At 47.0% G+C, this 24,836-nt stretch overlaps 1 protein-coding gene across 2 annotated transcripts in view; it reads left to right on the forward strand.

The window, feature by feature from the left end:
* Positions 1–24,836, forward strand: part of CUL4A (cullin 4A) — a 45,698-nt gene that overhangs the window by 19,213 nt on the left and 1,649 nt on the right. For both annotated transcript variants that reach the window (XM_060129254.1, XM_060129255.1), the window contains 11 exons: positions 265–332; positions 2,530–2,648; positions 5,703–5,895; positions 7,215–7,319; positions 7,617–7,727; positions 7,810–7,895; positions 8,471–8,578; positions 18,582–18,695; positions 20,803–20,908; positions 21,031–21,203; positions 23,839–23,991. In XM_060129254.1, the coding sequence (XP_059985237.1) occupies positions 265–332; positions 2,530–2,648; positions 5,703–5,895; positions 7,215–7,319; positions 7,617–7,727; positions 7,810–7,895; positions 8,471–8,578; positions 18,582–18,695; positions 20,803–20,908; positions 21,031–21,203; positions 23,839–23,991 (1,336 nt within the window). The remainder of the gene's footprint in view (positions 1–264; positions 333–2,529; positions 2,649–5,702; positions 5,896–7,214; positions 7,320–7,616; positions 7,728–7,809; positions 7,896–8,470; positions 8,579–18,581; positions 18,696–20,802; positions 20,909–21,030; positions 21,204–23,838; positions 23,992–24,836) is intronic.

Consider the following 24,836-nt stretch of genomic DNA (forward strand, 5'->3'; position numbering starts at 1 on the left):
CAGGAGGCCGTCTGTGGGACCCAGGCAGGGCAGGGTCGCGGGCAGCCCGCCCGGGTCGTCCCCAGGTGCGGTGGGCGAGGGTGCCTGCCTTCCGCTGCTGTCCGCCTCTCCCGGGGCCCTGGTGACCTGAGTCTGTGTCGGCGTCGGCGATGGCTGGGCGTGTGCTGACTTGGGCTCAGCTGCGTGGACGGGGGTCCCCGTCCTCCACAGCCGACAGGCTCTCCCCTGTACTTCCTTCCTGACACGCCTCTGTTTACTTCCCAGGAAACCACTGATTGCCTGTGTGGAGAAGCAGCTGTTAGGAGAACATTTAACAGCGATTCTGCAGAAAGGTAGGTTTTCCCAGCTCTGTGTCTCTGCACTGATTGCTCGTCCCTGATTTGCTAAGAGAGTTAGCGGAGCATTGTAAGCACGCGAGGACACTTGTTGTTGTAAGAAGACAGGCACTAAAATCATCGGAAGAATGATGGACATTAGCCCTTGAGGGGAAAATTGATTACACGCAATAGTGAAAGGCGCCCGTAAGAACCACGGTTTAAGCTAAAATCACGTGAAGTCCTATCCAGGCTGAGAGGTTGGTTGCGAGAGGCCCTCTGGCCGGCAGACGGCCTGGGCTGTGCTCACAGGCCCCATCCTGTACGGGGACGTCCTTCCTGGGCACTGACCCGCAGGTGTGGACACGCGCGGTCCGACGGGCCGGGGGCGCCCGCGGGCTGCATCCCTGCCCTGCGTGCGGCTCTGCGGCAGATGAGCTGCTGGCGCCATGGCCCCAGGACAGAGGCGGACCAGGCCAGCTCGGCACGCGGCTGACGGTGCAGTTTCAGCGCCGTGCTGTTAGAGGTGATGTGACGTTTCCACTCCCACCCTCACTGTAATGAGCACAGTCTAACCTTGCACACTTTAGTGCTTGGTGCTGCTTTTTATAGCATTTAGTGTTGTGCTTGAAAGTCATTTTGGAGCCACGGGATCTGTTTCAAGCTATTGGAAACCTTAAAGTCTAATTTTGGGAAGGCCCAATAGCCCCCAAATGCGTCTGGTTGGGGTCTGCTTTGCCAGACGGTAATATTGTCTCTAATGAGACACTAAACATGGGGCTTCCAAGTGAAAGCAGAATGAAGCCAAAAGGAGAGAATTAGTGTTCGTGAGCATCTGCTGTACTTCATGTAAATGCCTTCTGGTCCTAGAACAGCCCCAGTTTACAGGAAAACCGAGCGAGACACTAGTGCCTCAGATCACAGCCTGAAAGCCAAGGGCCAGGGTGCGAATCTGGTGTCTCCTGCTCACATCACACTGGAGCCCACACACTGGTACGTTTCCACGTGGATGGAGCCTCGATTTACTGTCCACCTGAAACAAGTGTCCTCCGATTTCATACTAGGTGTTTATTAAAAAGGAGTCACTTTTTTTGGGGGGGCGGGGGCGCCACGCCGTACGGCATGAGGGATCTTAGTTCCCTGACCAGGGATCGAACCCTCGTCCCCTGCAGTGGAAGCACAGGGTCTTAACCACTGGACCACCAGGGCGGTCCAAAAAGGAGTCACTTTTAGAAGAAAAGGGAACTTCAAGTAGACAGTAGAAATTTGGATGAATCGTTTCAGTGTGTATTTTGATAAGCAAAATGATTTCAAGAAAATGGTAAATTATATATATGTAAGAGTATAGTCTAAATTTTATTAAAGGCATTTTAAAAATTAAAAGCTATAATTTTTGAATTTTTAAGTCATCATTCAGCGTTTCAGTAGATCAGTTGTAGAATAAGTTATCTGCTCAGTAGATCAAATTGTAATTGAGAGAAATACAGACATTTAGAGCCTTGCTCAGGGTCCGTCAACACAGCCTACGTGTTTGTGAGTCTTTGACGTGTGGACGGTGCCTGATTCACAGCCGAAGCTGAGGCTGCAGTCACGTGACTGGCTCACAGCTTCTCCGCTCTAACCTCACTGCCTCCCCACAGTTACCAGAAAGCAGGTGGTTAGAGCGTCCTTCACGAAGCTCTCTGGCTGTGGTGGTTTTAGAAAATCTTTGTAAATCGTTGTTAAAACCTGAAATAGTAAAGACCTAAAAAAATGCTGTTAAGCACCTCCAAGTATCTGATAAACAATACATGTTTTCCTTCCACAATTTATTATACAGGTGAATAAAATAAGTCAACTAAAAGATTAGATTTGGTAGCTTATCTTAGGCAGATATACGTTCTGGCTGATGGACTAAATCAGAAGTGATTTGGGGTCGTAAAGCTCCCAGGTCAGAGAGTTGGTGTGAGCGTTCTTCGGACCTTTGCTGCAGTGGCCAAATAAGGGGCCTCCGTGCGGGGAAGGAGTGGGGACTACACCTCCCAGCGTGGTGCTCAGGGGACCAGACTCGCCTGCTGGGCTGCATCACGGGGCCTTGCCCGCCTAGGAACCAGCCGACCCCTGGGTTTCCGCATCCGCGGGGGCCCTGTGTGCCGCGAGCCCCAGCCCAGCCTAGCTTTTGCTCGTGCCGCCGTCCTGCCCGCCGTGCCGAGCTAACATTGCCGTGTGATCTCAGGGCTGGACCACCTGTTGGATGAGAACAGAGTGCCTGACCTCACTCAGATGTACCAGCTGTTCAGCCGTGTGCGGGGCGGCCAGCAGGCGCTGCTGCAGCACTGGAGCGAGTATATCAAGGTGCGTGGCCATCGGTCGGGCTCTGTGAGGGACGGGCGTGGGGCCAGCATCACACATCTCCCTCCAGGTCCCCCGTGCACAGGAGTTTGAGGGATGAATACCGTCCGGGTGTAAACACGTTTTAAAAGCTGCCATTTGGCTGTTTGTCGTCAGCGTAAGTATTGGGTTGGCCAAAAAGTTCCTTCGGTTTTCAAGTAGAAATAAAAGACACATTTTTCATTTTCACCAAGAACTTTATTGAACAATTTATTCACTGTTTTGTTCCACTACCTTCTGCCATTTTTCAGGCAACTTCATAATTCCGTCGTCCCAAAACTTTTTACCTTTTTCAGCAGAGAACTGTTCAGGTGCCTTTCACTGTCTTCCAGGGAATTGCATTTTTTTTCATTAAGAGAATTTTGTAAAGACTGAAATAAATGGAAATCTGAAGGTTCAATGTCTGGCGATACGGTGGATGAATCAGAACTTCCCAGCCAAGCTGTAACAGTTTTTGCCTGGTCATCATAGAAACATACGATCTTGCGTTATCCTAATGGAAGATTATGTGTTTTCTGTTGACTAATTCCAGACACTTTTCATCGAGTGCTGCTTTCAGTTGGTCTCATTGGGAGCAGTCCCTGTTGGAATTAATCGTTTGGTTTTCCGGAAGGAGCTCATAATAGAGGACTCCCTTCCAATCCCACCCCACACACAACATCACCTTTTTTGGATGAAGACTGGCCTTTGGTGTGGTTGGTGGTGGTCCATTTCACTTGCCCCACGATCTCTTTACTGTACAGTATCCACTCATTACTGTACAGTATCCACTTTGCATCGCCCGTCACAATTTGTTTTAAAAACGGAATGTTTAAGTAGAGAATTATCTGTGGAAATACCATCAAGTAGGTTTTCTTCGCTTAACTTACGTGGAACGCAAACATCAAAGCGATGAACATAACCAAGCTGGTGCACATGACGTTCAGTGCTTGATTTGGAGAGTTTGAGTATTTTGGCTCTCTACCCCGTGGTATAACATTGACTGTTCTCAATGAATGTCTCGATTTGATCGCTATCAGCTTGAACTGGTCTACTCGACCGGAGCATCGTCCAGCGAGAAATCTCCAGCATAGAACTTCGCAAACCACTTTCGACACGTTCTATCCGTCACAGCACCTTCTCCATACACTGCACAACTCTTTTTTTGTGCTTCAGTTGCGTTTTTACCTTTCTTGAAATAACAAAGCATAGTATGCCGAGAATGTTGTTTTTCTTCCATCTTCAGTATTAAAAGGGCTGCACAGAGATTCACCAATTGTGATGTCGTTTTTTAAATGCACGCTGATGTGACAGCTGTCACAATACAGTCTAACAAAACTGTTTTGAATGAAGTTAAAGACAGCTAAGCGCTACTAGAGCCATCTTGCAGAAGAAACTGAGCGAACCTTTTGGCCAACCCGATACTAGCTGAGTTCTACAATTGAGATTTTCAGAAGTTGTTTTTGTGAATCTACTGTATAAACGTGATCTCATGCCTTTGCTCAGTGGGAACTCTCACGTATTTTGGTATGTCAGGTGGGTGTGTATGCTACTTTGTTTCCTAGAAATCCAGGATTTATTATGTAAGCATGTGCTTGCGGGTTTCTGCGTGTGTATGCGTGCATGTGCGTGTGTGTATGGTTATCAAAAGGCAACAGGAGAGACCCTTGTGGTGCTGACTGCTTGTCCTCTTGGCCGTGGGTATAGATGACACACACAGGTGATGCCTGCCCAGGCGACGCACACACAGGGAGCTACAGGCGAACACCGCGACCCGTCGGGGTGGGACGGGTGGGCTGTGTCAAGGCCAGTGTCCTGGCTGGGGCGCTGATCAGTAGCTTCCCACAGGGCACCGTCGGGGAGACGAGGCTTAGTGTGCGAGGACATCGCCACTGTTTCTGCTGCACGTGAATCTGTGACTGTCACAGGGAAAATTCAGCTGAGGAAAAAGATAAAGGAAATAATCAGACCTGAAGTCGCATGTTGGTCTGCATGTGGCCAGCTTGGACACACGCACACACGCATGCACGCACACATGCCCCCAGGATTTTGTGCGGTTGCATTGAGCTGAAAGGCATAAGCGACTCACGCTGGGTCAGCGCTGGAGCTTTATGTTAAGAAAGGCCAGTGGAGATTTAGGGTTTTGCTGACCAGTAGTCCTGAGAGAACAGGAACAGGTGCTGAACACAGGAGTTCACCTTTGCAGTGTCCATTCTCGGCAGGAAAAGTCAGTGTGTGAACACGGTTCCGAGGGTCCACTAATGATAAGCAGTTACGCCGTGACAGCACAGTGTTTCCTCACAAAATAAAGCTGACCCTAATGTGTCGTGGTCTTATGTACATTATTTTAAAATCCTGTCAGTGTGAAAGGGTACAGAGTGAAGAGTGAGTCCCTCCTGCCCCTGCTGGTCATGCCCTGTCCCTCTCCAGAAGGTCTTTATGCCACGTCATTTGTACCTTGTCACCAGCGATCAGCCTCCACGGGCACCTTTGACGTGCAACTGTGTGTGTTTCCTGTGAAGACGTGTCTTACATTGAACCACGGTTGTGTTCAGCGTCTCTTCAGCTGGTAGTTTTTCATCAGATAGCGAACTGTTGTTGTCACGCACAGACTTTTAGTAATGTTTAAATAGCATCTTTAAATTAAAAATACAGGCTAAAAACCAGGCTCTAAACCACCCACGGTTAGAAGTGAAGGGGAAAGAAAACTATAGTCAGGAAGTCCAAATAGGTGTATCAGGTTAAGGGGGTTACTTTCTATTTGAGGAATTTATAAGTAAAAGTTTTTTCTTCAGAAAGCAACAGACATTTCCCCAGTAATTGATAATTCTTCCAGAAGCAGAATTGTAACCCTAAAGCATTAGTTGCATATCCACTTAATTTTTAGAAGGTGGACTAAATTTGTGAAACTTTTGAAACTATTTAGTGTTTAACACCAGGAGTGATTAATTTATATAAAACTATCATGATTGTTTGATAGCAGGAGAAAAATTGTGTTGTATCAGAAACCTGTTGATGACTTGGGGTATGTTTTTGCAGACTTTTGGGACAACAATTGTTATCAATCCTGAAAAAGATAAAGATATGGTGCAGGACCTGCTGGATTTCAAGGACCGAGTAGACCACGTGATAGAAGTGTGCTTCCAGAGGAACGAGAAGTTCATCAACCTGATGAAGGAGTCCTTCGAATCGTTCATCAACAAGAGGCCAAACAAACCTGCAGAGCTGATCGGTAGAAACACATGCTTCTATCCTTTTCTTAAAAGGGGATAAAGCAGAACTCCAGTAGATTGTTTCCCAAAGGTTCAGCCTCCGTATGGGGAGGGCAGGGCACATGCCTTAACAGGACACACCTTCCCAAAAAAACACGCACACAGGTGTGTGCTTATAGGTGTATTAGATACATATGTAAGTGCGTGGTACTTGCATAAGGGTGAATGTAGTTGTGATTTTGTAAGGAAATGGAGCGTGACATCATAAGAGAGGAAGGGACATAAAGATTTATCCTAGTTTGTACTACTCACAGCTCCAGAGTTGTTTTTGTAAGGATGAGCCCTGATTCTCTATGTCGACTACAAGCCAGTGATTTCTGCTCAGAAATTGGATTGAGGTTTGTTACATATGAACGTCATGAGGTTATGAGGATAACTATCAATCTCTAGATAATACTTAACAGGAGATGCTATTTAGTCACTATCTTTGTATCCTCCAGTCAGTATTAAAGTACGGTAATATTGAATGACATCTCAGGAGATAGCATATTTTAAGATGAAACAGGTTTTAAATTATCACTTTATATAATTATTTCATGATAATATCAAAATATTTTAGGATTCACAGAATTTCATTAGTGAGTAAATTTTTTTTTTTTTTTTTGAGATTGACAGGAGGCAAAGGGCAGGGAAGGCGTGATGCAGACTTGGGCTCTGTTGAGGGTTGTTGAAAATGTGTGGTGGGAACATGGGGTTCACTGTACAAGTGACTACTTCTGTGTATGTTCAGAATATTTCATAATAAAGAATGATAAGGGGAAAAAAGCAACAAGAGGAGAAGTTTAAAGGCAATTTAATTTAGCCTTTGAACCACTTTATGGATTGCGATTTCTCTAAAGATGGTTTCAGACTCTTGGGAGCTTGGGTTCTGCCTTCCTTAAGCCAGGTCATGGTGGGTTTGTGTATCTCAGAAACAAGAAGCCCAAGCAGAACTGCTCTGTCCCTGCATTGTCAGCCCTGAGAAGAGTGCTTTCTCTTGAGAAAGTCTCACCCGGATGTATCACAGCACATCTTGAAGATGGGGTACTGCAATTTCTGGAGCACTCATGTGTCATGAGCCCCAGTATGGGATCAAAGTGTTTGTTCTCGGTGCCCTGAAAGTACAGATCTTAGAAAATCAGGTGTTTACCTTTTTATCTCATAGTAATGTCATTTGGGAAAGGTTCCAGAGTGTTACTGTTCAGTTTTTATGTGGAGAAATCAAATGTCTTCCTTCATCTATTTAGAATATGTATTATATAAAGAATGCTTGTTTTTCAAATAATTGAATCTCTTACAGCAAAGCACGTTGATTCAAAATTGAGAGCAGGTAATAAGGAAGCAACGGACGAGGAGCTGGAGAGGATCCTGGACAAGATCATGATCCTATTCCGGTTCATTCACGGTGAGCGGGGCTCGCGGCATCTCCTCACCGCCGGGCACAGAGGACACGGTGTCCACAGAGCGTCTGTAGTCGGGCCCCGTCTTCTGTTGAGAAAAACAGGAATGTGTCCACTTCCCTGTTACCACAGGGACTAGGGTGACGGCTGCCACGAACTGCGTGAGGTGTTTGTGGGGATTCAGTGGGTAGAGCTGGCTGGCGTCAGGGTGGACGCCCCTCCGGCTGTCTCAGCTGTCGAGGTGAACGTTTGCATGGTAGCTATCTAATGACTTAACGTTGTCCTCACTTGCTCATAAATAGGTAAAGATGTCTTTGAGGCATTTTATAAGAAAGATTTAGCAAAAAGACTCCTCGTTGGAAAAAGTGCCTCCGTTGATGCTGAAAAGTCTATGCTGTCGAAGCTGAAGCACGGTGAGCGCGGGGGGCGGGGCTGGGGCTTGGTGCCCCATGGGTGTTCTCCCAGGATGCTCACCTGCAGTCCGCTTGTGTCCAGAGTGTGGGGCTGCTTTCACCAGCAAGCTGGAAGGCATGTTCAAGGACATGGAGCTCTCTAAGGACATCATGGTTCATTTCAAGCAGGCAAGTTGTGTTCTTGTCAAGTAAAACAGCTTTTTAAAAAGTATCCTATTTTAAATTGTGAGAAATGATTATGTAAATTATGTACATAAGTGTGTGAATTGTGTAGAATCCTCGTCCTTAAAAATTACACCGTTAACATCTCACATATTCAAAAAACTTAAATTCAAAATGAAAAAGAAAAATAATCCCTGGGAATTCCCTGGCAGTCCAGTGGTTAAGACTCCACTCTTTCACCGCCAAGGGCCCACGTTCAGTCCCTGGTTGGGGAACTAAGATCCCGCGAGCTGTGCAGTATAGCCAAAAAAAGAAAAAGGGAAAATAATCCCTAAAATTGCACACTAAAAATTTGACTTAAATGATTTTAATGATCCTTATTTGACTAAAGAAGAGAAAACATTTCTAGTGACTTTAGAACAGGGTGTGTGGTTTTGGTGAAATATGTTCCAGGGACTAAAATAAATGAAAACACAAGGTAAACTGTACTTTGAAAATGACACCATTTACTTTTTAATGACTTAATTCTTTTTGGTGATATTCTAAAGTAATCATTCTGTCCTGATTTTCTTTATTTTTAGTATATGCAGAATCAAAGTGACCCAGGCTCTATAGACCTGACAGTGAACATACTTACGATGGGATACTGGCCGACATACACCCCCATGGAAGTACATCTAACTCCAGAGGTAAGCGTTTTAAAGCCCGAATGCCCTTTGTTATTCATATACTGGTGCTCCAGAGCCCCACGGACCTCCCCCTTGTAGCACCCATGCCAGCACAGATGTGCTCTCTTTCAAGGGGTGTTTAAATCACGCACTTGGTCAAAACCCCCGTCGTCTCTGTGTAAACAGTGTTCGCAGTAGACGCTTTGTGTTTCCGTGGCCACCGGCCACCCGTGCAGGAGGTGCTGGCACAGGCGCTCTTTACAACAGTTCCTGCACGCGGAGCCGTGGGCCTCCTTGTCTGGCTGTCCCTCCCGCCGCTGTAGACAGTGCCAGGGTCCCGCGAGGGGCAGGGGATGGTGCGTGTGCCGGCCATCCCTCTGGTTCTCTGGGGACGTGAGGGTACTGGGGAGAACCCTGGGCTCGGGCACGGAACGTGCAGAAAAGGAAGCAGCACCTGGACCGCTGGTCAGGGCGCCAGCTGGCTGGTGCCAGGCCTCCAGGAAGAGAGCTGGGCATGGAGCCCTGGACCCTGGGATCCGGGGCAGAGCACTGCCTCTTGGAGCCCTTCTTCCTGTTTTCAAGACAGTATCTTTCCTTGGCTGTTCTTCTGTTTCTGACCCCACTAGTCAGTTGCCTTTGTGGTTTTCTTCTCTTCTTTCCCTTCCCTCCATCCTGAATGCTGATGTTCTCTGGAAGCCCCCTCCGCTTCCTTCCCCTTGCGCACATGCCCCACTCAGCCTCCAGCCTATGTGTCCGCTTGCCCCAAGGGACCTCCACAGCCATGGGCTCGGCCCTCCCTCCCTGAATCTCTCCACCCGATGGAAGACTCTGAGGCACGCCACACGCACCCGGTTCTCTCGTGCTCCCGGGCCCAGGTGTGACCCTCCCAGTGGAACCTCTTCTGCAGAAAACCACCATGCCCCCCCACCATCTGGGAGACACTTGTCTCCCCAGTCACCTTCGCCAGAAGACACCCCTTACCTCCTCCCCCCAGGCGTACCCCACTCATGGTGCTGCAGGTCTGTTCAGTTGTATCAAAATAGTTCAGGCTGAGAGAGCCTCATCCACCAGAGGGCAGACAGCAGAAGCAAGAAGAACTACAGTTCTGCAGCCTGCGGAAGGAAGACCACATGCACAGAAAGGTAGACAAAATGAAAAGGCAGAGGACTTTGTACCAGATGAAGGAACAAGATAAAACCCCAGAGAAACAACTAAATGAAGTGGAGGTAGGCAGCCTTCCAGAAAAAGAATTCAGAATAATGATAGTGAAGATGATCCAGGACCTTGGAAAAAGAATGGAGGCAAAGATTGAGAAGATGCAAGAAATGTTTAACAAAGACCTAGAAGAATTAAAGAACAAACAAACAGAGATGAACAATACAATAACTGAAATGAAAAATACACTAGAAGGAATCAATAGCAGAATAACTGAGGCAGAAGAACAGATAAGTGACCTGGAAGACAGAATGGTGGAATTCACTGTCATGGAACAGAATAAAGAAAAAAGAATGAAAAGAAATGAAGACAACCTAAGAGCCCTCTGGGACAATATTAAATGCAACAACATTCACATTATAGGGGTCCCAGAAGGAGAAGAGAGAGAGAAAGGACCAGAGAAAATATTTGAAGAGATTATAGTCGAAAACTTCCCTAACATGGGAAAGGAAATAGCCACCCAAGTCCAGGAAGCACAGAGAGTCCCCTACAGGATAAACCCAAGGAGAAACACGACAAGACACATAGTAATCAAATTGGCAAAAATTAAAGACAAAGAAAAATTATTGAAAGCAGCAAGGGAAAAACGACAAATAACATACAAGGGAACTCCCATAAGGTTAACAGCTGATTTCTCAGCAGAAACTCTACAAGCCAGAAGGGAGTGGCATGACATATTTAGAGCGATGAAAGGGAAGAACCTACAACCAAGATTACTCTACCCAGCAAGGATCTCATTCAGATTCGATGGAGAAATCAAAAGTTTCACAGACAAGCAAAAGCTAAGAGAATTCAGCACCACCAAACCAGCTCTACAACAAATGCTAAAGGAACTTCTGTAAGTGGGAAACACAAGAGAAGAAAAAGACCTACAAAAACAAACCCATAGGAATTAAGAAAATGGTCACAGGAACATATGTATTAATAATTACCTTAAACATGAATGGATTAAATGCTCCAACCAAAGGACACAGGCTCGCTGAATGCATACGAAAACAAGACCCATATATATGCTGTCTGCAAGAGACCCACTTCAGACCTAGGGACACATACAGACTGAAAATGGGGGGATGGAGAAAGATTCTATGAAAATGGAAATCAAAAGAAAGCTGGAGTAGCAATACTCGTATCAAATGAAATAGACTTTAAAATAAAGAATGTTACAAGAGACAGGGAAGGACACTACATAATGATCAAGGGATCAATCCAAGAAGATATAACAATTATATATGCACCCAACATAGGAGCACCTCAATACGTAAGGTAACTGCTAACAGCTGTAAAAGAGGAAATCAACAGTAACACAAGAATAGTGGGGGACTTTAACACCTCACCTACACCATCCAGACAGAAAATTAATAAGGAAACACAAGCTTTAAATGACACAATAGACCAGATAGATTTAATTGATATTTATAGGACATTTCATCCAAAAACGGCAGAGTACACTTTCTTCTCAAGTGCACATGGATCGTTCTCCAGGATAGATCACATCTTGGATCATAAATCAATCTTTGGTAAATTTAAGAAAATCAAAATCATGTCAAGCATCTTTTCTGACCACAGCGCTCTGAGATTAGGAATCAGTTACAGGGAAAAAAAAGTAAAAATCACAAACACATGGAGGCTAAACAATGCATTACTAAATAACCAGGAGATCACTGAAGAAATCAAAGAGGAAATCAGAAACTACCTAGAGACAAATGACAATGAAAACATGCCGATCCAAAACCTATGGGATGCAGCAAAAGCAGTTCTAAGAGAGAAGTTTATAGCAATACAAGCCTACCTCAAGAAAGAAGAAAAATCTCAAATAAACAACCTAACCTTACACCTAAAGGAACTAGAGAAAGAGGAACTAAAAAACCCTGAAGTTAGCAGAAGGAAAGAAATCATAAAGATCAGAGCAGAAAGAAATGAAATAGAAACAAAGAAAACGATAGCAAAGATCAGTAGAACTAAAAGCTGGTTCTCTGAGAAGATAAACAAAATTGCTAAACCTTTAGCCAGACTCACCAAGGAAAAGAGGGAGCGGGACTTCCCTGGTGGTGCAGTGGTTAAGAATCCGCCTGCCAATGCAGGGGTCACAGGTGCGAGTCCTGGTCCGGGAAGATCCCACATGCCGTGGAGCAACTAAGCCCATGCGCCACAACTACTGAGCCTGCACTCTAGAACCCGCGTGCCACAACTATTGAAGCCCGTGTGCCTAGAGCCTGTGCTCCGCAATGAGAGAAGCCACCGCGATGAGAAGCATGCACACCGCAACAAAGGGTAGCCTCCGCTCGCCACAACTAGACAAAGCCCGTGTGCAGCAACGAAGACCCAGTGCAGCCATAAATAAGTAAATAAAATAAAAACAAAAAGGAAAAAGAGGGAGAGGACGCAAATCAATAAAATTAGAAATTAAAAAGGAGAAGTTACAATGGACACCGCAGAAATATAAAGCATCATAAGAGACTACTACAGGCAGCTCTGTGCCAATAAAATGGATAACCTGGAAGAAATGGACAAATTCTTAGAAAGGTATAACCTTCTAAGACTGAACCAGGAAGAAATAGAAAATATGAACAGATCAGTCACAAGTAATGAAATTGAAACTGTGATTAAAAATCTCCCAACAAACAAAAGTCCAGGACCAGGTGGCTTCACAGGTGAATTCTGTCAAACATTTAAAGAAGAGCTAACACCCATCCTTCTCAAACTCTTCCAAAAAATTGCAGAGGAAGGAACACTCCCAAACTCATTCTATGAGGCCACCATCACCCTGATACCAACACCAGGCAAACGTACTACAAAAAGAGAAAATTACAGATCAGTATCACTGATGAATTATACATGCAGAAATCCTCAACAAAATACTAGCAAACAGAATCCAACAACACATTAAAAGGATCGTATACCATGATCAAGTGGGATTTATCCCAGGGATGCAAGGATTCTCCAATATACGCAAATCAATCAAGTGATACACCATATTAACAAATTGAAGAATAAATACCATATGATCATCTCAATAGATGCAGAAAAAGCTTTTGACAGAATTCAACACCCATTTAGGATAAACACTCTCCAGAAAGTGGGCATAGAGGGAACCCACCTCAACATAATAAAGGCCATATACGACAAACCCACAGCAAACATCATTCTCAATGGTGAAAAACTGAAAGCATTTCCTCTAAGATCAGGAACAAGACAAGGATGTCCACTCACCACTATTATGCAACATAGTTTTGGAAGTCCTACCCATGGCAATCAGAGAAGAAAAAGAAAAGGCATACAAGTTGGAAAAGAAGAAGTAAAACTGTCACTATTTGCAGATTACATGATACTATGCATAGAGAATCCTAAAGATGCCACCAGAAAACTCCTAGAGCTAATCAATGAATTTGGTAAGTTTGCAGGATACAAAATTAATGCACAGAAATCTCTTGCATTCCTATACACTAACAACGAAAAATCAGAAAGAGAAATTAAGGAAACAGTCCCATTCACCAATGCAACAAAAAGAATAAAATACCTAGGAATAAACCTACCTAAGGAGATAAAAGACCTGTACTCAGAAAACTGACACTGATGAAAGAAATCAAAGATGACACAAACAGATGGAGAGATATGCCATGTTCTTGGATTGGAAGAATCAATATTGTGAAAATGACTATACTACCCAAAGCAATCTACAGATTCAGTGCAATCCCTAACAAATTACCAGTGGCATTTTTTTACAGAACTAGAACAAAAAATCTTAAAATTTGTGTGGAGACACAAAAGACCCCAAATAGCCAAAGCAATCTTTAGAGGAAAAAAACGGAGCTGGAGGAATCAGACTCCCTGACCTCAGACTCTCCTACAAAGCTACAGTAATCAAGACAGTGTGGTACTGGCACAGAAACAGAAACACAGATCAATGGAGCAGGATGGAAAGCCCAGAGACAAACCCACGCACCTGTGGTCACCTAGTCTATGACAAAGGAGGCAAGGATATACAGTGGAGAAAAGACAGTCTCTTCAATAAGCGGTGCTGGGAAAACGGGACAGCTACATGTGAAAGAATGAAATTAGAACACTCCCTAACACCATACACAAAAGTAAACTCAAAATGGATTAGAGACCTAAATGTAAGACCGGGCACTAGAGAACTCTTAGAAGAAAACATAGGAAGAACACTCTTTGACATAAATCACAGCAAGATCTTTTTTGATCCACCTCCTAGAGTAATGGAAATAAAAACAAGAATAAACAAATTGGACCTAATGATACTTTAAAGCTTTTGCAAAGCAAAGGAAACTACAAACAAGACGAAAAGACAACCCTCAGGATGGGAGAAAATATTTGCAAGCGAATCAATGGACAAAGGATTAATCTCCAAAATATATAAACAGCTCATGCAGCTCAATATTAAAAAACGAACAACCCAATCCAAAAATGGGCAGAAGACCTAAACAGACATTTCTCCCAAGATGACATACAGATGGCCAAGAGGCACATGAAAAGCTGCTCAACATCACTAATTATTAGGGAAATGCAAATCAAAACTACAATGAGATATCGCCTCACGCCAGTTAGAATGGGCATCATCAGAAAATCTACAAACAACAAATGCTGGAGAGGATGTGGAGAAAAGGGAACCCTCTTGCACTGTTGGTGGGAATGTAAATCGATACAGTCACTATGGAGAACAGTATGGAGGTTCCTTAAAAAACTAAAAATAGAACTACCATATGACCCAGCAATCCCACTACTGGGCATATACCCAGAGAAAACCGTAATTCAAAAAGGCACATGCACCCCAATGTTCATTGCAGCACTATTTACAATAGCCATGGCATGGAAGCAACCTAAATGCCCATCGACAGATGAATGGATAAAGAAGATGCGGTACATGTATACAATGGAATATTACTCAGACATAAAAAGGAACAAAATTGGGTCATTTGTAGAGACGTGGATGGCTCTAGAGACTGTCATGCAGAGTGAAGTAAGTCAGAAAGAGAAAAATATCGTATGTTAACGCATATATGTGGAACCTAGAAGAATGGTACAGATGAACCAGTTTGCAGGGCAGAAGTAGACACAGATGTAGAGAACAAACGTATGGACACCAAAGGGGGAAAGCAGCAGGGGGTTGGGGTGGTGGTGTGATGAACTGGGAGATTGGGATTGACATGTATACACCAGTGTGTATAAAATGGATAATAAGAACCTGCTGTATAAAAATAAATAAACTTCAAAAATTTAAAAAAAAAATCGCCAAACAATTCAGGCTTAGAGGAATTTGCAAGAACAGTTCAGGGTTCCCAGTACCCTCCACCACTCCCTAGCGCCGCCAGGCGTGCCCATCACACTCCCCATAATGTGCGTTGTTTCCTGATCCACTTGAGAGTAGGTTGCATCATGTCCTTTAATCACAGTACGTTAGAGGGGATTTCCTGGGAATAGAACCAGAGGACACTGCCAAGTGCAGAGAGTTGACGTGGATGTTCCGCCCCCATCCTGCATGTCGCCATATTCCGATTTTGTCAGTGTCCCAGCCACGTCCCGCGTGGCGTTTTCTCTGGTTGCCAGGCCCAGCCCAGGCCCCCACGTCGCCCGCAACCGTGTCTGCAGTCCCCTTCAGCGGGGGCAGCAGAACCCCCTTCCTTCTCCCTCACGACGCAGCCCTTTTGGAACTGCAGGTGGCTCTCACAGGCTCCTGGCTTGCTGGCGGGTTAGACGCCGGCCGTGCAGGTCCCGCCGCAGTCTTCTCGGTCCCTGGGCCAGGGCCACACACTGTTCCTTTGCCCCTGGTGATGATGATACCTGTGCTCACCTGGTTAAGGTGTCAGCCGGTTTGTAGTTATCAAATAACTTGTGGGGAGAATGCGAGGACGATGTGAACCTCTTAATCCCCATCAGACTCACTTGCCCGGGTCCATGCTCACCTACAAGTAGTGATCCCGTCCCATCTCCCATTTCTCTCTATTTAGAAGTTGGCATCCTCTTCCTAGGACGAGCCTTCCCCTCTGCCCCACGAATTTACTTATTTTTCCTCCGTCTCTGTCAGTGTGCACTCCTGGATTCTTACCTATTTGATGCTGAGATTACCCCACCTCTGGCTTGCGGGGGCTCTCCTAGCTCCTGTGCTTCAGCATGAACCCCTGCACTCTTGAGAACCTTGGTCTTCTAGCAAAAGGTGTTTGGGGCTTACCAAATACTCGTACTTGGTAAAATACACCTACAGTTTTGTGTACAGCTCAGTGGCATTAAGTTATGGAAAGTTCAGAACTTTCCCATTATCCCAAACAGAAGCCCTGACCCAGTATGCAGTCCCTCCCATCCCCCATCCCCACTACACACACACACACACACACACACACACACACACACACACACACACACACACACACACACACACACACACACACACACACACTCTCTCTCTCTCTCTCTCTCTCTCTCTCTCTCTCTCTCTCTCTCTCTCTCTCTCTCTCTCTCTCTCTCTCTCCTCTCTCCTCTCTCTCCTCTCTCTCCTCTCCTCTCTCTCCTCTCCTCTCTCTCCTCTCTCTCCTCTCTCTCCTCTCTCTCCTCTCTCTCTCTCCCCTCTCTCCCCTCTCTCCCCTCTCTCCCCTCTCTCCCCTCTCTCCCCTCTCTCCCCTCTCTCCCCTCTCTCCCCTCTCTCTCCTCTCTCCCCTCTCTCTCCTCTCTCTCCTCTCTCTCCTCTCTCTCCCCTCTCTCCCCTCTCTCCCCTCTCTCCCCTCTCCCCTCTCTCTCTCCATCCCAGACTTAGGCAACCACTGATCTACTTGTTCTGGATCTACTTGTTCTAGACGTTTGCTATAAATGAGATCGTACGTTGTGTGGCCTTTTCGGTTGGGCTTCTCTCACTAAGCATCATGTCCTCAGGGTTCATCCACGCCGTCGCGTGTGGCATCTTCATGCCAATTTAAGGCTGAATCACGCTCCACTGGGTACATGGACCACCTTCGTTTATCCATCCATCGATGGGCATGTGGGCTATTTCCACCTTCTGACTGTCGTGAACGATGCTCCTGTGAACATGCGTGTGCCGTGTTTGATTACCCATTGTCGGCTTTTTGGGGTCTATCCCTAGGAGTAGAATTGCTGGTTCATGTGATAACTGTTCAACTTTTTTGACGAACTACCACCATTTTTCATAGCACCTACGCCATTTTACGTTCCCATCAGCAACTCACAGGGGTTCCAATTTCCACACCTCCTCACCAGCGTTTGTTATTTTTCATTTTTTATGACATAGCCATCTTGGTAGGAATCGGTGTCTCATTTTGGTTAGACTTGCTTTTGCCTGGTGACTGATGACGTGGAGCATCTTGCCATGTGCTTATTGGCTATTTGTAGACCTTCTTTGGAGAATTGTCTATTCAAGTCCTCTGCCCATTTTTGTTTTTTAATTCAAAAGGTTTATTACTCGTCTATTAATCCTGTTACATTTATTTATTCAGTTGTCTGCCCATTTTTTAATTGTGTTTTCTGTCTGTTAAGTGGTGAGAGTTCTTTCTGTGTTCCAGACATTAGATCCTTATCAGACATGTGACTTGCAGATATCTTCTGTGAGTTTTTTTATTTTCTTGATAGTGTCCTCTGCATAAAAGTTTTTAATTTTGATGAAGTCCACTTAATCTGTTTTTTTCTGTTGTTACTTGTACTTTTGGTCGTATCTAAAAAACTATTGCCAAATCCAAGGTCACGAAAATTTGTGCCTATGTTTTCTTCTAAGAGCTTTGTAGTTTTAATTATATTTAGGTCTTTGATCTTTGTTGAGCCTAGAACAGTTAACTAGCTAGTAAGCACCCAGTGTTAGCTGCTGCTACCTTACTATAATCATTATTATTATTTCCACTCCTGGGAATTAATCTCCAGGAAATAATTTTAAGAGACGTCTGCATTGGAAGGATTATCACACTGTTGACTTTTTTTTAGGTGTGAGATGGTACAGTAGACCCGTTTTCTAGAAGAGTCCTTGTCTGTTAGCTGTGTTCTGAAATACTTAGACATGCAGTGACATCATGCCTGGGACTTGATGTATTGAAGCTGGGTCATGGGTCTGTGGGGTGACTAGGAGCTGAGCTTGGAAGCGTGAAGAGGAGTTGCCAGGCAGCTGCGAGGCTGCGGGCCCAGGCCCTCATCCCTCGGCCCTGCTTTGCAGTAGCTCAGGTCCAGGTCCCGCTCCCTTAGCACCCCGTCCAGTGGGCTGGTGACTGTGCCGGCAAGCAGCTCCGGACCTGGCAGAGGGGTGGGAAGAGGAGGTGCACGCTGTGGAGTCGGGGGGGCCGGGCCCAGGGGAGGACTGAACCCCCTCCTAGGACCTGGGCCTCGGCTCTTGACACTGCCAGGGCCGAGTGGAGTGCGGGCCCTGGGGCTCCAGGGCGAGAAGACAAACCCAAAAAGACCCAGAAGGCGTGGTCGCCAGTTGGAGACGGGAATCCTCGTGATGAGGGTGTCGGGCGCCCGGGGGCAGGGGGAGGCTGCAGAGGGAGGCTGTCGAGAGGGGTCGGCTCACCAGGTGAAGCCTGATGAGAGCCGCGGGTGCTCCAGGGCACAGAGGCTGTGGGAGGGGCCGAGGAAGCCCCCGGGGGCTCGGGAGGGAGGTCCCAGCCTCACGTCCTGGACGGCGTCAGGAGCCCTCCCAGAAAGTACCACTGAAATCGCAACAACCTCAGGGCCCGAGCAGGTGGCGGCAGCTGTCAAAACACAGAACTGACTTTTCATTCAGCCGTGAACACTGAACAGTATGTGGTTCTTCAGGTTAAAGGTGTTTAGCATAATTAAATTTGCTGTTTCCTTGGCTTGACAGATGATTAAACTTCAGGAAGTATTCAAGACGTTTTATCTTGGAAAGCACAGCGGTCGAAAGCTTCAGTGGCAAACTACACTGGGTCACGCTGTGTTGAAAGCAGAGTTTAAAGAGGTAAGTCCTGTGTCTCCTCCACTTTTTATTTTTCTGAAGTATGTTAATAGAATGTTTTTTGATTGTGATTGAACTTTGGTATCAAAGAAAGGAAGCGTTTACTCAATATAACTCAACACTGGCTTTTCAAAGGTCAATAAAATGAAACAGTCGAAGGATTACTATTCTAATCAATAAAAATTAATTAGAATAGAGAAGCATTTACCTAATTAAAAATAGAGCTGGGCTTCCCTGGTGGCGCAGTGGTTGAGAGTCCGCCTGCCGATGCAGGGGACGCGGATTCGTGCCCTGGTCTGGGAAGATCCCACATGCCGCGGAGCGGCTGGGCCCGTGAGCCATGGCTGCTGAGCCTGCGCGTCCGGAGCCTGTGCTCCGCAACGGGAGAGGCCACAACAGCGAGAGGCCCGTGTACCGCAAAAAAAAAAAAAAAAAAAAAAAAGAGCTAAGGCTGTGAAGAGGCAGTTCATAAAAGTGAGACTGAAACTCTGACTAGGAAACTGACAGGCTACAACTAAAAGAGCAGCAGCCTCGCCCCCTGCGGGAAGGAGCCCGTGAGCCCTGCAGAGGGCAGTGGTGCTGCGTCTCAGAACCTGCAATCACGGGCTTGGTTGCAAGTAGTTCCAACTCTGGGAATTCGTCTTCATAAAACATTTTCACAGATTAATGAGTAAGAATATTTGTTTCAGTGCTGTTATTAAAAGTGATAATTTAGGAAGGGAAAATGCATACAGTGTATTGATAAGTGAAAGAAACATGTCACAAAACAGTCCATATTCGAACTTAACTTCAATTTTGTAAACAAAATTCAATTATGTATACTGAGCCAAAAAATTACAGAATTACTGTTTTGCAGTTGTACTACGTTAACTATGCATTTTCATATAAATTAAATATACAATTACACATAAATTATTTGTACACATTTCATTGTGTGTTATTGTACAGGGTCATATACACAAAACCACACACGCTACATATAGTTCTTATTTTTTCTTTTTTTTTAATAAATTGATTTGTTTCTTTTTTGGCTGCGTTGGGTCTTCGTTGCTGTGTGCGGGCTTTCTCTAGTTGTGGCGAGCGGGGGCTACTCTTCATTGCGGTGCATGGGTTTCTCATCACGGTGGCTTCTCTTGTTACGGAGCATGGGCTCTAGGCGTGCAGGCTTCAGTAGTTGTGGCTCGTTGGCTCAGTAGTTGTGGCTTGCAGGCTCTAGAGCGCAGGCTCAGTAGTTGTGGCGCCCGGGCTTAGTTGCTCCGCAGCATGTGGGATCTTCCCGGACCAGGGCTCGAACCCGTGTCCCCTGCATTGGCAGGCGGATTCTTAACCACTGCGCCACCAGGGAAGACCTCACATACAGTTCTTTAAGGTGTCGTGAGAGTTAAATCCCACGGTCCCCTTACTGTCCACACCCCCGGCTGGGCCCAGAGGAAGCACTTGCACGGGGTGCCCCTCCCCACAGTGACCACGTGGCGAGTGTCCGTGGCAGGGGCTGGGTGACAGGAGGTGGGGCCCATGTCAGCTGCTGCAGTGGAGGGAGTATCGCGATAAGGCGGGTCACATGGCTTTGTGCGTGTGACAGCGCTACGTCTGAGAAGCCATTATATACCTTAACTTAATACTTTATTGCCAAGAAAATGCTAACTGTCGTGTGAGCCTTCAGCAAGTCCTAATCCTTTTCTGGTGGCGGGTTTGAAATACTGAGTCACCGACATGGGACACGGCACGGAAGGAGCAGGTGCTTGGAAAGGGAGCCGACAGACACGCAGACCTGCAGTCGAGCGAGGTGTGACGTGTGCGCCTGTTCGCAGGGTCCTTGTTCTCTTCATGCAGCATCAGCTGCGTCTCCTGCCAGCTTCCCCTCCAGCCCGGCCTCGTCACCGTGCCTTCTCATGCTCTGTCCAGAGTTATTTCAAGAGAAGACTTAAGTGCAATCCTGAGTCATTTTATTCTTGTATAACTCGTAACTTAATTTCTTCTTATTTGGTGTTCAATTAGTAATTCTTAGATTCCCCGCGCACACAAAGTTTGAGAGCAAAGAGCAGCCTCTTAAAGAGGTCTGCGGGGTGCGCAAACGCGGCGTCCCACGTGAGCTGTCCTTCTCTTCAAGGGGAAGAAGGAGCTGCAGGTGTCGCTGCTCCAGACGCTGGTGCTCCTCATGTTCAACGAAGGCGACGGATTCAGCTTTGAGGACATAAAGATGGCCACTGGGATAGGTAGGCACGCCTCCGCAGCGCGGGTGGCTTCGGGGAAGAGGACGTGGAGGCGCGGCCCCTGCTGGCTGCACCCGAGGTCGCGGCTGCCCGGGGTCCTGACCTGTGCGCTTTCTCCCACTCAGAGGGCAGCGAGCTGCGGAGGACGTTGCAGTCCCTGGCCTGCGGGAGGGCGCGCGTGCTCATCAAAAGTCCCAGAGGGAGGGAGGTCGAAGACGGAGACAGATTCGTCTTCAATGGAGAGTTCAAGCACAAGTTGTTTCGGATCAAGATCAATCAAATCCAGATGAAGGAAACCGTACGTGTACCCACTTTCTCTTCCGTTACACGGCACTCACCAGGGAGTCACTAGGTTTAGAGTAATTTCTCGACTCTAGGGTTCCAGAGCATGTTCTAAAGTGTCTAATTACATACGTCATGTCTAGGAGAGGGCTTATTTTAACGTAACTTTCATTACTTTATACTCACGACAGGGGCAAAAATCAGAAAGAAATGCATTTAACAGTTATGGTTCCTATTCACAGAAGTGGTGGGTAAATCAGATCTTCCCAGACCGCATGCTGTTAGCTTGGAGAGCACGTCATTTCCAAAGCCTGGTGACCACGTGCTGTTAGCGTGGAGAGCACGTCATTTCCAAACCTGGTGACCGCATGCTGTTAGCGTGGAGAGCGCGTCATTTCCAAACCTGGTGACTGGTCTCTTGATTTCTGCACAGCACTCAGCCATTCTCTCGGCCTCGCCTCCACCAGGTCCTGGGGTGGAAGTGGTGAGGGTCCTGGGAGTTGTGGACCCACCAGCAGCACCTCTGGGATCCATGTACAGGTGGAGCATCTGTAGCTTTGATCAGGCTCTCGAGTGTCACGTGTCCGGAGCAGGTTCTGGACCTGCCCTCGGGCCTTCCTGATGCAGAAGCCCTGGTGCCGCAGGGCTGTGGTCAGCGTGTGGGCCAGGCGGGCAGATGCACCCTGGTGCCCATCTACAGAGCAGGTGTCGGCCGCCCCCTTGTACGTGTGGATGAGCGAGACGGCCTCGTGGGGAGGGAGGTAGTCCAGATGATGCACGGGCAGCTCTGAAGGTCTGAGGTGGCATCACAGACGCTCCTACACCTGCAGCGGGTCTGAGGCCTGCTGCCCTTCCCCCAGGAGCTCGGTGTTGCCCAGTTGGGAAGTATGTTCAGATCGCGCAAAAGAAATAGATCAATAAATGCGTGAAAGGTATTTAGTCTCATCAGTAGTTTTTTCAATTCAAATTAAAATAATATTCTATTTTTTGGCTATCAATTTGGGAAATGTTTAAAGGTTTGATAGTATCGGGAGTTGGCAAGAATATGAGAAAACGGGAATTTTTATTTTTTGAGATGTTTGGATTGGCACAGTGTTTTTAGTGGGTAATTCGACATATATGTTGAAGGTTTAATGCACGTAGCCTGTGTTCCATCTTTCTTACTATTAGGAATTTATACCACAGTGACTAAAGGGTATAAGATTCTGGACTTATAATTCCCAAGTGGGCCTGTCTGTCACCTCTTTTCCTCCAGAGGTGACCTCTCCTGCCACTTGAGTTTGCGGCTTTTCTCTGATGTACATGTGTAAACTTGTCTTAATGGGATCGCTCCACGTGCCATTTACATGCACCATTTTGTAAGCTGTTCCTATTCTTCACCCTGGGCCTCTTTCCATGTCAAGACTTGGTTTTTAAGGGTGCAGAGTAATCCGTTGTGTGGCTCGAATCCGAGAATCCGTGGGGCCCATCTGCAGGGCCTGGCAGTGCCCCTGCCGAAAGGCAGTCAGGATGTTTCCATTCCTGGAAATCGGGTTATGCTGACCATCCTGTTCAAAACACTCCTGTTTCCCTGGCGGGGTTGTTTCTTGAGCGTAAACTCCTTGCCCTGGAATCGCTGCGTCAGAGAAGGTGAACTTTGTTGACTTGACCCCTCAGCCAGATTCCAGTCTCTGGCTCACGGGGGTCCTGACCTCCGTCCCCGGCCTTTGCCCACCCTGTTCTCAGGCACCGAAGTAGTTCACTGCCGTGTTAGTGTGACTTCCTTTGGTTCCTCTGAGCATCTCTTTGCCATTTAGGAGCTCGTACGAAGTAGGTAACCTTTCTAGTCCTCAGTTCTTCATCTTTTAGAATAAGTGTAACACCATCTCAGGGTGTGAGATTTCAGTGAAAATGCTTCTGCTTAAGGCTCTTGGCCGAGCGCCTGGAAGCACCTTATAGATGCTGGTCCGGCTCTTCGTGGGCGGCCGTTTGCAGTTTTCGCTTTTTAATTAACTGCTTGAATTCAAGTCACTGGTACATTTATTGTAATATTCCACCTCTGACTTGTGGGTATCCTGTTTATATTGAGGACATTAACCTTTGTCTTTTGTGCACATGATTTTGTCGTTCTGAGAGCGTTTCCCACATGACTACGGTGGGAAGTAGAGTCTTTTCTTCCAGTTTCTGACTTGGGGGTCATCCTAAGAAAGACCTTCCTCTAACCCAAATTTTAAAAAACATTTACCTCTATTTTTCTAGTAGTTTATACATTTAAATCTTTCTGTGGGCAGTGTAGAAATTATTTTAGTATCAGAAAACATTGTAACCACCCTCCCTACTTTAAAAAGTGAGTTGATTCTCTGATAACCTATTGGAACTGTCACCGTTATTATAATCAGATTCTCACATTATGGGGTAGTTTCTCATTTCTGTTCTACAAGTTCTGTTGATCTATTTCATAGCCAGCACCGAAAGTCTTTTAATTAATGTACCTATTCCTGTAAATGTACTTATTTTGGTCCTGAAGTTAAACAGTTTCACTAGAACAAAACTGCAGCACAGGACAGGATCCACCCGCAGTGTGGCCTTTCTTTCAACAGAAGCTTATCAGACTCCACAGTCGGAGATAATCAGCACTGAAATACACTCTCGCTCCGGCTTCTCCCGTGCAGGTTGAAGAGCAGGCCAGCACCACAGAGCGCGTGTTCCAGGACCGGCAGTACCAGATCGATGCCGCCATCGTCAGGATAATGAAGATGAGAAAGACACTGGGCCACAACCTGCTCGTTTCCGAATTGTATAATCAGCTGAAGTTTCCCGTCAAGGTGAGTGGGTGTCAGCTTAGGTCGCAGCACCCGTTGCACCCTTGGCAAAGCGCTTACGAGTCTCACGACCTTTAGCATCGGACCATCTGTCCTCCGTTATAGCTGGTCACACACTACAGAAATCTCCATGTGTGTGTGAGAGTGGGGCTCCACCTGACCCCCGGTCACCGCTGGAGGGACACTAGGGCCCGGCTCTCTCTCCTCCCGCTGTTGTCACGTTGCCTCTGCCCGAGGACGTCTGCCCTAAAGCCTTCCGGCAGGCGTCCCAGTACCACCTGTGCGCCTGGGCAGAAGTTCTCTGAGGCCGTGCCGTCCAGCCCGGGCGGACCGGGGAGTGGTCGGACACTGGACGGGCCAGTGGGCCCTCCTGTCCCCAGGGAGTCCTGTGCCCCGCCATGCTCTGCACCCCGTGGGGCCGGAGTCCCTGCCCCTGTACAGGAGGGACCCGGCGGTTCAACAGAGGCTGCAGAAGCGCCAGCTCTGCTCCGACAGGTGCTGGTATCGGCCCATCACTTGGGGTGGAGGGTCCACTCGGGCTCGGAGGCGACCGCGCAGACACGCCTCCAAATGCAGGCGTGCCTGGTGCGTCCCCTTCCCAGGGGCACTGCCCACGTGGAGCATGTGTAAGTAGCACACGGTGATGGCAGGCAGCATCGGGCATTGTCCTCACGAAGGAAGGACACACCCCGGGCAGCGACCTCGGTGCCTGCGACCCTGGTGCCGTGCTCACCGTTCACAGCCTCACACCCCCAATGGGCAGCCCTGCTCGGACGCCTCCACACGGAAGGAAGTGCTTTGCTCACGATGTGACATTAACATTGTCTTTGGAAGCAGGCAGTTTTGGT

The sequence above is a fragment of the Lagenorhynchus albirostris genome, chromosome 18 (assembly GCF_949774975.1).
Source record: "Lagenorhynchus albirostris chromosome 18, mLagAlb1.1, whole genome shotgun sequence".
Taxonomy (NCBI): domain Eukaryota; kingdom Metazoa; phylum Chordata; class Mammalia; order Artiodactyla; family Delphinidae; genus Lagenorhynchus; species Lagenorhynchus albirostris.